This window comes from Oryzias melastigma, linkage group LG16 (assembly GCF_002922805.2).
Source record: "Oryzias melastigma strain HK-1 linkage group LG16, ASM292280v2, whole genome shotgun sequence".
Lineage (NCBI taxonomy): Eukaryota > Metazoa > Chordata > Actinopteri > Beloniformes > Adrianichthyidae > Oryzias > Oryzias melastigma.
Genome location: NC_050527.1, coordinates 9,977,764 through 9,993,331, shown reverse-complemented (window position 1 = coordinate 9,993,331; position 15,568 = coordinate 9,977,764). Strand labels below are relative to the sequence as shown.

At 40.8% G+C, this 15,568-nt stretch overlaps 1 protein-coding gene across 2 annotated transcripts in view; it reads right to left on the bottom strand.

Annotated features, from left to right (window-relative positions):
- The window catches only part of nkd2b (NKD inhibitor of WNT signaling pathway 2b), a 32,688-nt gene continuing 17,120 nt past the window's right edge, over positions 1-15,568 (bottom strand). Inside the window, exons 4-10 of one of the 2 annotated variants that reach the window (XM_024268410.2) lie at positions 6,424-6,484; positions 4,847-4,974; positions 3,192-3,287; positions 2,908-3,049; positions 2,144-2,201; positions 1,020-1,144; positions 1-816 (exon numbers count right to left, since the gene is read on the bottom strand). In XM_024268410.2, coding sequence (XP_024124178.1) covers positions 191-816; positions 1,020-1,144; positions 2,144-2,201; positions 2,908-3,049; positions 3,192-3,287; positions 4,847-4,974; positions 6,424-6,484 — 1,236 coding nt within the window. In that variant the 3' untranslated portion in view covers positions 1-190. Of the gene's footprint in view, positions 817-1,019; positions 1,148-2,143; positions 2,202-2,907; positions 3,050-3,191; positions 3,288-4,846; positions 4,975-6,423; positions 6,485-15,568 lie in introns of both variants that reach the window. The other variant, XM_024268409.2, reaches the window with a different exon arrangement.

The following is a 15,568-nucleotide window of genomic DNA, read 5'->3' as shown; positions in this document are numbered from 1 at the left end:
CACCTTTTTGGCCACTTTCCTCTTCCGTCATGGTCCACATTTCCTCTGTACGTAGAAGTATAGCTTGAAGGAGGAGGCTAAAACGATGTGGGCGGAGCTTCTCACAGCCCCTGCTGGATGAGTCCGTCACACTGGTGTGGCTTGCTGTGGTTGGTCCTGTACAGTTCCAGTCACTGCACACAGAGGGCTGTCATGTCTGGTGGTAGTGGTGGTAGTGGTGGTGGTGGTGGTGCTCGTGGTGGTGGTGGTGCTCGTGGCGCTGCACCACGGGAACCACGAAGCCCGGACTCCCCGGCGGGCCGGACGCCTGCTCCCTCTCCAGGCTTGGCAGTACAGAGGGCAGCGGGGGCTGCTGCTGCTGGGGGTGGGCCTGGGGGGACAGAGGGGTTTTGGACGGGGACAAGGCCTCTCGGGTTTTGGCCCTCAAGCGTTTACTGTGGCTGTATTGCAGAGGGTGCTGGTGGTGGCTGGAGGATTGAGAATGGTGCGGCATGTGGTACACATCCTGACCTCCGTGGCCGGAAACGTTGCCGCCATGCGACCCGGTCTGCAGTGCCGGGTGATAGCCGTGGCATTTGGTGGACTTTCCTCCCCCACTGCCCCCGTTGTTTCCTCCACTCCCTTTGTAGGTTCCTTTAGGAGACTTGAGGAACTGTGTACTTTTCCCTCGAGCTTCTGCAGGATTGTAGCTGTCACTGATGACCTGTGAGCGCCGCTGATGGACAACCTGAGCTTCGGGCTCCTGGGAGCGGGAGCGGCTCTGGTTTTGTGAACTTCGGCTATGAGCTTCCGGAGGTGGAAAGACAGGAGTGGTTCCTGAGGGACAAGACAGAGACAAAAGAGGTTTTTAAATGACAGATTATTGTCAGCAAAGATGGATTCCACTAATAAAATGCATAAACATTCTTTCAAATTTGGGCTTTTTATGTTGAGATTTACAGATTTTATAGAGTGAGAAGATGCAAAATCATAAATATTTGTCTTTGTATAAGACCACAAACTAATAGAAACACTCTTACCTTCAAATCTGGAGGTGTAGTTCTCAATACCGGCCAGGTCCAAGTAGTGATTCCTCCTCTCTGTGTTCTCATCCACGCAGTAATGTTGACCCTCTGTGGCTGGTGCTTCACTGGCCTGTGCTTTGCTGCTACAGATAAGTAAAAAAAACATTGAGAATACCATGTGGCATTCATGCATTTCCTTTTTTTATATCTGTATTGAAAAGGTGGATCTAAAGGCAATTTTATGAAGTCATTGCACAGCAAAACTGTTCAATCCCAACTCCCTTGTTGTTTAATAGTGCAGACGACCCCTCTCCAGGAAAGTAAAAACTCTGCCCTCGTTTGTCAATTCCCACCAAATAACCAACTTTTGATAAGATATTGTTCCACTTTGACCTTCTCTGATGCGATCGTTTTGCCTCTGAGACCTCCTCTTTGACAGCTTCCTCACACAGACCATCAGACTAGTGAACTCTTAAGGGTCATCCTAATTCCAAACTGACAATCAGCACTGCCACAATGCAGAACCCAACTTGATGTCAGAAACTCTTAGGCGGAAAAAATGTTTACTACACCCAATTTACACTCTTTGCTACAGTTTTCTATTTTTCTTGAATATTTATTATTCCTCGTTTCAAGTCACTCGTTGCAACTGCCTCTGCCAATGCATTGAAATGTTATTCTGTTAATATCTGCTGCTCAACTGAGTTCAAGTCAATGTCCGAATTCCGTATCTAGTGCCCTGAATTTTAAAAGCAATATGGACACCATGCTTACTACTTTTTTTTATAAAATGACAAATATGACGTCACAAAATTCACAAAGTAAAAATCCTTAAAAAAATGAACATTTTACAAAGACCATTTAGAAATGCTCTAATGATGAAAACTTGGACACTTTATTACTAAAAAAATAAAAATAAAGTACTTTTTTCACAAAAAGTTGTTCAAACGCAATGCATTGTGGTCTATATTCGACAAGCTAGTGAGCATTGATGCACACTGGCTTTTTGCAAAAAAACTTCTTGGCACTCGAGTTTGTAGATTTGGGCAGCACTACAATATGTCGAAAACACGATGTAGTGCTCTGAAAAGTGAAGGAATTTGAACACAACCAATGTCTAGAAGAAAGCAAAGACTAACCTGATGTACGCAGACAGGCGCCTGTCCGATGAACGACCCTCTTCTTGGTGGCTCCGCTCTGGAGAAAGAAAAACCAACAGATCAGGTCGATGATAACTTAACACCATGAGTCTTTGCCTGTATATGTATTCGCATGTTCAGTGAAGTTTAGAGCTGTCAATGGACCTGTTTGTTAGAAGGTTTTAGGGAAATAAAGGGAGGAGGGCTGCTGTGTGACTTTTGTAGTGTTATTCCGCTGTCTTTGTTCATTAGATTTCTTGAGAAAATGAACTTCGTCTTCTTGTGATAGAGAGATATTTTCTCGTTATCACAAGAAAATGATAAAAAAAAAAAAGGAGGGCAGGCTGTTGTTGGCTTCCGTACCTGAGAAACAGGACGTTTAAGAAAGCAGGCCTGATCACAACTAAACTCTTATTGTCAATGTTAAGATTCCATCTAACATCAGTTATGTTGCCAAAAAAATCTAACATCCTCATTTGGATATGAATTATTTTCAAGAAACTTTAAATTAAGATAGGGATATCTTCCAGCACAGTAGAGATTGATTAAGGACATTTTGTGCAAAAGTGATTTTAAGTATAATGTGTAGATTGAAGTGTAATTTTACTAGAAGATTTCTACATCCTTTTAAAGAGGGCTTTAATGCCTTAAATTTAAGGCAAATACATAGAAACATTACGTGGCCAAAATGATTCTTGTGCAATGCTCATACTATTTTAACAGAGAAAACATTGAAAGTTTTTTTTAGTGACTACATTTCTGACCTGTTCCTGCTTCTCTTCTGTGGCATTTGGGTTCAGGAGTGACGGTCAGTTTGACCCGCAGAGTCTTGCTTTTGTTGTGGCAGGACTGATTGACAGAGGCGTCCACCACGTCGTAAATGGTGTGCATCAAACTCGACATGTCCTGTGTGGTGAGAAACGTCAAACATTTAACATATTAAAAAAAAAGAAAGAAGACTACTTAAACTTATTGTTAAAGTGAATATATATATTAGTTTGACAAATGGCATAGACAGCAGAAGACAAATAGAGAAACAGATGTTCACCTCCTTCGTAACTTTCCCACTGTTGTCAAAGTCATAAAGCGTGAAGATCCACTCCTGACGGTTTCCGTCTTCAACAGAAACGTCACACTCCAGGTCCTAAAAAGTCAATGGATTCTTCAGAACAAATGCTGTCAACCTTTAAATCTTTTCTTTAGCAGAGCAGTCAAACACCAGCAGGTGGCAGCAGAGTACAGTTACTTTTCCCATTAGAGCCATTTCTTCAGGGTGTAGAAAAAAGTCTGTTCCATTACCTCCAATATCAAAACCACTATCTGTAAACAGAAGTAAACATTCTTGTTGTTCCACAGACTTTTTTTGTTTTGTTCTGTGGTTAGATTTATTGTCTCAGACGACTATAGTTTGTCTTCTTCGAATCAAAGTTGCACACATAGATGTGTTTTTTAGATTGACAGGTGACAATCACGTCCTAAACCCTTCAAGTACCTTAGTGTTTTCCAACAAAAGTCAGGCTAATTTGTCCATCTTGTTTTCCTGTTACAGAAAAGCTTTAAGTTTGGTGATTGCAATTTGAGTTAAATTGCAAAAATGTTTCTAATAATTAACTGTCTCTTCTTCAGTAAGTTAAATTAACTCCTGAGGGTCATAGGACCTCACAACACCTTATCCTCTTCTTAACTGTGATTGATCAGAGTCTTAAAAACCATTTAAGGTTTAATTTGAAGGGAAAGTCAACATATTTTAACACAAGGTTCTTTTGTATATATACTGCAACCAGCTCAGTGGCCTTGTGGTACAGTGTACATCTTGAGACTGGAAGGTCATGAGCTCGAATCCAGGCCAAATAATATCAAACACTTTTAAATGGGACCCAATGCCTCCCTGCTTTACACTCAGCATTAAAGTCCCACTCAAACCATATTTTTTTTCTATCGTAAAATAGCTCCCAGTGACCTTTTAATTATGATTATGCAATTTTTGGCCAAAATCAAAAGTGTTTGTCATTTTTTTAAGACATATTTTATACACCGGACAGTTTCTCACATTGGCACACCGATTTTAGAATTTGCATCATTAGTCTGAGCATTTTCAGGCATCTGGTTTTCTGATCCAACACGATTTGAATTAAGAAATACTCAGAAATACACCAATGGTTCCTGAGCGCGGCTGTGTCTGCAGCTCACCACTCCCCCATAGGATGGGTCAAATGTGGAGAGCAAATTTTACAAATCTAGGTGCATGACAACTGATGAAACTTTAACTAGACTATATTAATTTTATCTTTTTTTTCAGAACGATAAACTTGATGCATCCATCAATATCTGAGTTACTGACAGTAAATTCATAATCTTGGCTCCAGTCTTAAAAGGTCAGAGTGAGAAACCTAAAATTCTGGATATTTTCTTTGGTCTCAGTAGAAAAGAATTAAAATTATGTGTTTTCTAACACTTTTTGAAAAGTAAGTCTTTATGTTTAAAAAAGTTTATAGACCTTTTAAAAGTTATTTTAGAGTGCTTGAAACCAGAAGTCAATAAGCTACCTCTTGCCCCAAACAAAGTCACTTTCACCACTTTTTTTTAGTTTTTTGAACATTGACCCAAATGCAATGACAGGACCAACTCTGAGCTATGATATTTGCCACTTCTGAGTTACAAATGAAACATCAACGGACTCTGATTATGTCAGATTTTACTCACGTTAAGGCTTATGCGCTTCTTCCCGGACGTTTTGGCGGACTCTCTGAGCGGCTCCTTCTCTCCGTCCTCTGTGTTGAGGTACTGCAGGTAACTCTCACAGCCCTCAGCCTTCTCAGGTGGAAGAACCACTGATGAAACAAAAACATTTAAACTTCAGGTTAGACACCATTTCCAGGATGGAACTTTCCTCGTGACCTTTAAAACTGATTTTAAAAATGTGTGTGTTTTTTTAAAATAAATTTCAATTGGCACAGATCGATTCAAATATTGTTGTCTAAAGCAGGGGTCCCCAAACTTCTTTTAGTGAGGGCCATAACTGTTTTCTTTTCTGATGTGAGGCTGGGGTCAGTTTGTTGGCTAACAGAAAAGTGTAACAATCACAGCCTAAACGTAAACATTTATGATTTTTTCCAGAAAGCCAAACATAGCCAAATTTTAAATAATTAATTTCTGCAATCTTCATATAAAAAAATAATGCTAAAACATAAAAAAATAGGTATGTAGCATTACATGCGATACTGCTAGTGTGAATGCTGTAAGCTGAATGTGGCTGCTGAAAATGCTAGTGCTAATAGCTGAAGATGCTGAAATTGATAGCTGAAATAGCTGAAGCTAATAGCTTAACACACTAAAGCTGATAGCCAGCTAGCCAAATTAGTCAAAAAACTGATTTAAAAAAGACTAAATTAGCCAAAACAGTGAGCATGTATCTGAAATATTAGCTATCCATCCATCCATCCATTTTCCAACCGCTTTGTCCCTTTCGGGGTCGCGGGGTGCCGGAGCCTATCCCGGCTACTGATGGGCGAAGGCGGGGTACACCCTGGACAGGTCGCCAGTCCGTCGCAGGGCCTCAATCACACACACATCCACTCTCACAGCCACACCTAGGGGCAATTTAGCAATTTAGCTAAACTACAATTAACCTAAAAAACTGAAAAAATCCAAAATTAGCCAAAGCAGCTAGCATGTAGCAGAAATATTAGCTAAACTCCAAATTAGCCTAAAAAATAGTGGAGAAAAAAAGCCTAAATTAGCCAAAATACAGCTAGCATGTGGCTAAAACTTTAGCTAAACCCAAAAATAGCCTAGAAATCCTTAGTAACTACCAAAACAGTTAAATAAGCTAGCATAAAAAGAGCTGAATATCTTAATAGCTGAATGAGCTAAATAGCTAAAAGAGCTAAAGACCTATGGACATCCAAAAATGTACGGAAGAAAAATAATAATAATAAAGAAATAAAGAAAAAGTGAATCACTATTAAACCAATAAATAGTCTATGCTCTCCCATCATAGTTCAGACAGCAGAAGGGCGGAATAAAAAGTCACGTTTTATGTGGGTCTCGATCAGCGTTTCTGATAGTGTGTGGGGGGCCGGGCCAAATGTGGAGGCAGGCCTGATCCGGCCTGCGAGCCGTAGTTTGGTTACCCCTGGTTTAAAGCACTAAAAACACTTCTTTACACTTAATATTCAATGAGGTTTAACTTGAGTTGCTGGGCAACAATGTTTTACAGCATCAGCATACACAGAAACGTTTTAAAACATCATTTTCAAAGGAAAAATCTGTATGCTTACCCTCTAGAGGACAATGTTGATCCGCTAAATGGTTCTCCTTCAGCTCCCCATTTGGAAACTCCTGGGATGAGGAAAAAAAAAAGAAGGGAAGAAACACATTGGGAGGAGGAGGGGGAGAACAGAGAGGGGGTCAGAGATGTAAGTGAATCTACAGTTCAGACCACAGACGCAGAGAAAACAAACAGCTTCAGCTGAAGCATTTCCTACTCAGATGAGCAGGAGAAGGCTTGAGGCTCCAGAAAAGCCAAACACTTTGAACATCTGCACGCTCATTGTGTGTTTCGGTGTCTGGGACACGGCGAGCGGGGGCCACCGCCAAGCTTTTACAGATTCTTCTGAGCCCTCGCATCCGTCAGAAGGCACTTCGGCATTCGAGCAGCTCCCTCTCAGGCGACCTGTTTGTTCTCATCTCGCCTGGCATGAGAGACCCTCAGAGAAGTGTTTGATGAAAGCCAAGAGTAAAAAAAAAAAGTTCTGTTGTATTTCTTGCTCACGACTTTGACAAGTTTGGTTTATGCAAAATAAACTTCCTAATGAGCAGCTTTTGTAGCAAACGAATCGATGGAACTTTTCCACGCAGAAAGGATGGATCTGATTACAACATTTCCAGAGCTGCAAAATTACAGAACAGAGGGATGAAAAGAGGAGGAAAAAGTCTGTCATTTTTGAATTATCTGTATCCTGCGTAAGACAGAGCAGCAAAACAAAACATTCCACATATGTGCTAATGAAGAGGCACACAGAGGGAAGGGCAGAGTGGCCCCCATGCACACACACACAAACACACACCAGCATGTTTTAATTAAAACTAGATTGTGGAAACAATGAAAATTAAGTGCAGCACAGGCCCCCAAAACCACAAGTATTTAAACAACAAATGATTCATCTTATTTACGTCATTCTCGGCCCTCTAAGCTCTTCAGCGCTCTTTGAAACCAAACCTTAGCAGACTGACTGGAGGAGGCCCACTCCAATGAAACAAATACAAAACAGATAGATGCTAGAACACAAAAGAACTCCGTGTACCTTTGACGGAGCTCGGATTTGGAACATCTGCATGCGTTTAGGTGAAGGAGCCCCCGCCTCCCTCACAGCGCCAGAGCCAGCGGTTCAATAGAACAATCTCAAAGGCCGTGATTATTCTTCACTTCAGAGGATGATACCTCCGGCCTCTAATCTGGTCCTGACCTTCAGTCAAAAATAAAAGAGGGGGGAGCCCATTAAGTTTCAGGGTCAAAAAGACTACCGGAGGCTTTTGGAGGGAAATGCAGGAGACAAACGAGGAGAGATAAGGAAAAGATAAGAAAGGAACATCTCTACTCCCTTCGTCTGTCTGCCGCGGAGCTTGAAAGGTGGAAGTTAGAGGCTCTGAAGGGCCCGTTGAAGAGGTGGACGCAACTGGTATCGTTTTCCGGGGCCCCAAACAAGAAGCTGCCTCTAATCATCATTGTGGAAATGAGCATGAGGACGGGCATTTACACACAAATCCACTCACAGAATCCATCTTCTGTGGTTTCTGTAGCCAACTTGTTTTGTACTGGAAGCTTTTATCTCCCCCTCCTCCTCTTTGTACTGCAGTCTCTTAATGAAGGGCAGTATATAAGGGAAGGGGGAGTTCACACAGACTTCTGCTGCTCAGAGGAACATCAAAGACCAATTCTTCCCATCCGTGCTCCCATGAGAGCTCAGAGGAAGGTGTCCATGAAAGACAACACTAAAAATAATGAAATGAATCAATCAGACAGCTGCCAAAAGGGGGAATCGTCTTTCTTATTAAACCGCAGGTTTCAGGAGACGTCTCGCTGAGGGTACGGCCAACAGGGGCTGGTGCAGAACACATGCCACAACCCCCCCACCGGCACCGGCACCACCTCCGAGCTCATTACACCCAACGGGGGATCTAATGAGAGAGCAGGCCTGGTCTGACCACAGTCTGCAGCTTCAGATCCAAACATATGGCATCTGCATTGCCCACAGTGTCGGGCTCAAATCTGCCCACCACATGTGCAATTAACTCATTCTTTCACTATCAGATCCCCAAACTGCTCTACAGGCCACACATTTAAAAAAAAGTAAATGTTTTTTGTGTTTGGCTCAAAATTAACCCATTTTGAGGTGTGAAAATGGGTCAGAATATAGTAAGAGTGTTGGGGGGCAATATATATTGCGATATTTCATTTGGTGATACCTGTAGAGATTTAAAATGCAGACAAGACAATATTTAATTAATTATTTATGAGCTAACGTAGTTCAGTGTCTTACTTTTTTGTTCCACTTAAACCCCCAACCACTAGTTGGCAGCACAGCACACTGACCCTCTTTAAATTGTCCTGGGAGATACATATCGTATCGTGAGACATGTATCGCAATATATGTCTCACTATGCGATGTTGGGAGACTTGTATTGCGATACATATCATGATACATGTCGTATCATGATACATTAATCACAATACCTCTATCATGATACAATGTTGAGACATGTATCACGATACAAATTGTATCGCCAGACTCTTGTCAATACACAGCCTGAAAATAAAGGGTTAAACCAAAGCGGTGACCTAAAACTGGTTATATACACGTCTGTGTGAGGAAGACATGAGCGGAGCAAAACAACAAGGAGATTGACAGGGAAATGATAAGGTATTAGATCTCCCTTGTCTTTAAAAAAAATGCACTGGAAATATGCGCTGACAGCGTTCCGTGTAAACAGGCTCTGTCTCTGTGACGCCTCGACATAAGAAACAGAAAAGAAAGGTGTATGATGTTTGTTCCTGTTTAATGCAGAAGTTCTGCCAAGCTTCCCTAAAGCCTCGGCCTACTGTCAGGCTTTTATGTGGGGTAGAGTAACCAGGGGAAGCTTTCATAGCTCCCTACCAGGTGACATCAGACATCCCCTAGCAGTCTGTTTCTCCCTCTGCCTGCCTTCCACCCATCCTCCCTCTGGAAAACACTGCACATCTTTGTTCTCTCACCCCCCCCCCTCCAGCTCACACCCTAAAAATAAGAGTGCACACACTTTTCTTTAAAATCTAACTGATTATCAAAGTCAGATCTTAAAAAAAAACACAAGGTTAACATATTATTTACACCGTTTCTGAGGACCTGGGGTAGAATATACAGGATTCCATCATTGATGACAAAACCAAAACAATTCAAAAACTGTAGATTGTCTTGTTCTTTGTCCTTTTTAGATCATTTGGATATTTTTTTTCATCACTTCCAATTTGAAAGGACTTTTGCAGAGCCAGTCATCTCTGCTTTTAGCAGCTCCCTATCCAGACTTGGTCTACCATCCAAGTAATTTTGTTTTGCAAGTCATGAAACGGGAGATAAATACTGACTGGTTATTAGTGGGAGTTCTTGACACTTAAAAGGGCGCCACAGGAAAGGCTTCATAACCACCAGTCCGCCATCCAGCATTCCTGCTGCAACCCAACGTTAATTGGAGACGAGTGTGTGGTTCCTCAGTAATGAAAATGAGGATGGGATATTATTGATATATTAAAAAAAAGAAAGAAGGAATAGTAGTTTGCAAGCAAAATGCAATTTTAGTAGGCATTCCTGAGAGTGAAACTGGAGAGGCCATGGGGCCATTGAGAAATGAAATCCCTCCATTCCAGAAAAAAAGCCCAACCTGGCTTTGGCTGGAAACCAGATGTGAGTGGTTATCCTGAAGAGAGGCAGAGCAAATGAGACGGGACCGAGGGTGGAGAAAGGCAGGAGGGGGCTGAGGCTAAACTATGATGGGCTTAAGAGAGAAGGTCAGTTGCACAACACCCTTTCTCATTGACTTCTGTCAGCTTCTGTCTTTTCTAGTGGAAGACAGTAACAGAACAATAGCTTGCAGTGTGACAGCTGATACCCCCACATGCCTTCAGCTTTTTAGTCTTATGTAAGCTCTTCTGAATCCGTATTTATGCAGAGCAGAGTTCATAAAACGATATTTTCAGTATGGATACCTTTTAGCGGTAGTAAATGTCATTTATCCCAATCTTTTTTGTTCACTTTTTTAAATCAATCTAATCTGGTTTCCTTTGTCTACAAAGATTTTGGACCAGTGTCCCCCGACATGCTTGCCTATGAATGGAAGTCAGATCAGAATGCCACCCTGTCATCTGGACCAACCCCATGCAGCTGGGATGGCTGTGAAATGTTTATGGTTGCAGGGCGCTTTTCCGAGGGTCAAACAGGAGGCAGAACCTCTCCCTTGGCAGGACATGAATCACTGAGGCGAAGCCCGGGTCCTTGTTCAACAACAGCTGTGGTGAGAGATGAGCATGCCTGCCTGTCTATGTCAGAGCAGCATGTAAAAACCACAGAGTCATTTGCGTCGCTTCAATCACGGGGGAGAAAAAAAAAAGGCCTTTCTCACCTTTACGCCGATCTTTCTTTTACTTTGATTATGACCCGTTGTAACCCGTAAACAAAGATTAGCATTGCAGGTTGACCAGCCCGTGTCTGTCACCAGTGCTGTAATCAGCTCGCCTTATTAAAGCAAGCTTTGACAGGACTCTGATGTAATTGAGGGCCATACCCCCAGCTGTTCTGTACAGAGATCCTACAGTGACCAGGTAATAAGGCCCCACATTTTTTATTTAATTTTTATCAAAATTACATTTATTATCTGACTGACTGTTTGATTAATGGCATTAAAAAAGTATTTCAAGATTGAAATAATTATTTTTTTGTCCAGGTTTGTATTGTAGTTTCCCGAACTGCAACAATTTGGCTTCCTGGGTTGAATCTAGTGTAACTGAGGCAAGGCAAGGCAAGTTTATTTGTATAGCACATTTCATGTACAGAGACAATTCAAAGTGCTTTACATAAAACTGAGGATAGGTGCAGTTCCATCCGTAACCACTAGGGTCTTTACACAAGCAAACTTGACCCCATATATCAACACTTTCTCACTCCCAACTCATTATATACAGATAAATGGTTCAGGTCTCCTCTGTGTCACTTTTTGACGTTTTGGGTGTCCTCAACGTCATTTTTTGAAGTTCTGTCTGTTCCCATTAAATCATGGGTCCCCAACCCTCAGGACGTGGTGGCCTACAGGGTACTGGTACCAGACCGCGTTCTGAGGGACCAAGCAGCCCTCGGACTGGTACCGGTTTGTGGCCCAGAGGTTGGGGACCCCTGAATTAATGGGAACATACAGCACGTAAAAAATGACAAGTTGAGGTCACCCAAAACGTCAAAAAGTGACACCGGGGGAACCGAACCATATGTCCATATACAGTATAACGACTTGAGAGAGAAAATGCGTTTCATATGCCTATGGTATAGGGCACAACTTTATAGCTAAAGTAAGCACACTTACATTAAAGGTTCAAGGTATTTTTTGCACTCCAGAGTACGAGTCAAAGCAGCCAATAAAATGCATGATAAAGAAAAAAAATATTATGATACAAGTCCTACTGAAGAATAAGTTACATTTTTGGGAGAAATGTATTTAACAAAATACAGGGACAAAAATGGACAAGGCAAATCATAGTAACGGAATAGATAATAGTCAGAATATGTGCTTCACCACTGCAATACATTGATGCTTATTTTGCTTCATGAAACGTAGGAGGAATCTAGTATATTAGTGCAAAATACTCTCTTAAGACACTCAGGTTAATTAATCAACCCGACTATTTGGCTATTCATGTTGGGATACATTTTGGGGTTACTTTTTGGGAAAATATTATTTTTTGGGGGGGTTAAAGTGGTTTCATTATAATGTAATTTATGTGCTTTTCCTGAAGTTTTTAATTTTTCTTGACCCTTGAATTGGGTTATTTTTAACTACAAAGTTTTTAATATGAACAATTATTAAGACAACCATGGTACAAAGACCATCCTAACAAGTCAAATATAATATCACTTTAAATCACTAAATCTGTTGAATTCTTGATCGTCTGTGTCGCTTTAAATAAAATTCTGCCATAGCTGGTGTAAGGGTGAGCGGTGCTTCTTCTTTTGTGTTACTACTAGTTGTAAATATCAATACACACACCTAGAGTGCCCTCTTGTTGCCAATTATTCAATAAAAAGACAGAACCACACATAAGTCGCACCTGAGTATAAGTCGCACTCCTGACCAAACTATGCAAAAAATGCGACTTATACTCAGAAAAATATGGTTACCTTTTTTATTTAAAAGTTTTGAGCAAATTTTACAGTTGACCTTAATTGAACAAAAAATGGAGGCAAGCCTTTAAACTTGTAGGTCATAGTCAGTTTTTTGGCTCAAATGCATCCCTTATGGATGCTGTTAAACAATTATCCTTCCTGTTTGTCATTTCCTGGATATTTGAAGGGTCTGTGATGTCATTTCCTGCCAAGACAGCCACAACCACACAACTAAAAAACAGGTTTTAAATCTGTTATGTAGAACCTTTGACATACTTGATTAGAAATGAGCACTAAAAAATTAGCAGTAAAAATAAAATGTAGTGCCTCACACATCAATGAAGCACCAAAAAGATCGTGTTCCTCTAATCAAACACCCATTGCTGCTTCAAAAAAAAGAACTTTTTATATTACCACTTTCTTGTCATACATTTATCACTTCCATAAAAGGCAAACTCTCACAAATAAAAAGTATCTTTAATTATACTTTGGGGATATTTATAATTACGGGCTGGAATTCTTTGCTTCAGCTGAAGAGGGAGAGGCTCTGCAGTGGACGAGTCTGTGCCTCAAGTCAGAGCTGTTTGCCAATTAAAAGAGTTCCTTTTTTAAGCTGGAAAGAACGCAAGCACACCTCATTTTCCAGAAAGCCGCGGTAATAAAAATAAACAGATTTCCCAAATATTGAGCCTTGCTAGGGACCAAAAGGGTAAATATGAACATTGTGATCCAATACTACACACAGCATCAAGCAGTCCTCATGAGAAAAGAATTTACATTTCCCTGAAGTTTGGTGATTATTGACCATCTTGTGACTTTTGAAAGGAAATTAAGGAAACATCTTAAATGGAAAGATATCCTACTTTTTGTTTTTTAATTATGAGTAGTATAACTTGAGTTTATTTCACTATAATATAAGAATTATTTTGAGTGGGGTAATCATTTAAAAAATGTAGCTACTTGTCATTTAACGAGGCAGTTGTGAAGAATGGAAGTATCTGAAGTCAAGGGGCAATTAATCAAACGGTTTATATATTGTTCAGCTCCAAATAAAAAGCAGAAACAAAAAACCCCAATAAAACCTGATAGAAGACTCGTGAGAACACACACAAAAGAAAGAGGCAGCTCCATATCAAAACCGGTGCAGAAGTCGGACAGGATATTGCTGTGTTTCTGGCCTCCATGTGAAATTCTGTAAGCTCCCACACTGACTCCTGGCTCTTAAGCCCAGCCAAAGGGGAGCGAGTCCAGCCTGATAAAGCTGAAGGGATTTGTTCCACATTCCACAAGCCCCTTAAACAACCACAGGATCTCCGCTGACCAGGTTGTGGGTGAAGCTGCTTGGACTCCGACCTCTAGTGATCTGAAGGCAGCCGAGTGTGCGTCTGGAGCTGACCGACTCCACTGATCCCATGGAGGCGGGTTCTCAGCAATCGACTCCTCAAGCTGCTTATCTGTCAGTTACACTCTTTGTAAAAACGTGTCTCTGCCAGGTAAAACCCGTTCCAGCACAACTGCCCTCATCTAGTTCTGTCTTCAGTGTCAGGTTTCCATCTGTCTGTCTAGCTGTAGAATGTCATTAATAATTGTTCTCACCTGTGAGATAACCACCGACACCACTGTTTTCACTGCTCTTTTTGCTTACCCGAAAGAAACTTTAGTCGGAGCTTTGAAGATCAGGTCTGACTGATCATAGGGGTTAGACTCTGTGGTTGCAGGCTGCTGAAACGTCAGGCGTTACAATGCTCCTGCGGGTGACTGAGAAATGTAAACAAACGCAGCTTGGGGAGGGACAGCTGCACATCAGTGTGGAAGAGCAGCGACGTTACCTGAGCTCTAAACGTGTGGTGTGGTACTTTTACGTCCCCTTAAATCTGGACTTTTTAGGTCATTAAAGCAACAGAAGTAAAAAAAAAAAAGTTTTCATTTTTCCAAAAAAAAAAATCAATAGATTTGATCTAATTCAATCGCTTTATCCATAAATAATGGTATTGGAAGGAACATCAACATGTGGCCAAGTTGCATCCATTAAATAACTTAATCTAATTTACTTTCTGTAGGAGGAAAAAATGTCTGAAGATACAGGATAAATAAAACTACATTTGTAGACTTAACCTATGAAAACAAAAATTCACTAATGTTTCTGCTTTCATGTAATTGCTAAATTAAAGTGATTTTTTTGAGCCAAACTGGTTTGATGCATATTTTCATTATAAGGCGTAAAAGGGTTAAAAATACTTTTTTAGAAGAATTAAATCTTCAATCAAATCAGACACCAGCAATACATGTTAGAACAGAAAACTCTCACTAAAAGAACACTTTGCATTCCTTGTGGATCAATTTACTCCACTTTAATAACAGATTTTAGAAAAAAAATCCAGGATTTAAAATTAAATAATGATTTAAAAAAGTAGGGAAAAGCACGTGTTAGTAAAGAAAAGAAAAAAAAGCTGATGTGGTCTTTGCTTTAGATTTTCTACTTTCTAAAAATTAAATAGATTAGTTTTTATGTTCCATGTGGTTTATTTCTTTTTTTAACTCAATAGGAGTGCAGTATTTTTAATGAAGAGTGACTTCTGTCCTCAGCATATATATATGGTATAGCCATTGACGCGACTATCACTGAGCAACCCCTCCCCTTCCGTGTTCCAAATAGGAAGCACCCACTGGTTGCAAGAAGGCCAAAGTCCTATAGACTTCCATTGAGAAATAGACAGTTATTTCTCAATCATTTTATAAGTGTAACTGTTCTTGCTTTTTTATATATATATATTATTTCTTTATTGCCAGTTTTTCAAGTTATAAACTGACCAATCAGATGCCACAGTAAAGGCATGTGGTGCCTGCTGGCCCCGCCTCCAACATTTGATTGACAGATTACCCCGAGCCACTTTCAGTGGGAGGGGTGTGGTCTTTGAAAAAGCCGGAACAAGCTCACTCATGATTGGCGACAGTGGTTCCTTTAAAAAAGTGACTCAGACCGACTCGGATTAACCGCTGTCGAGGGGTGGCAATCGGTTGC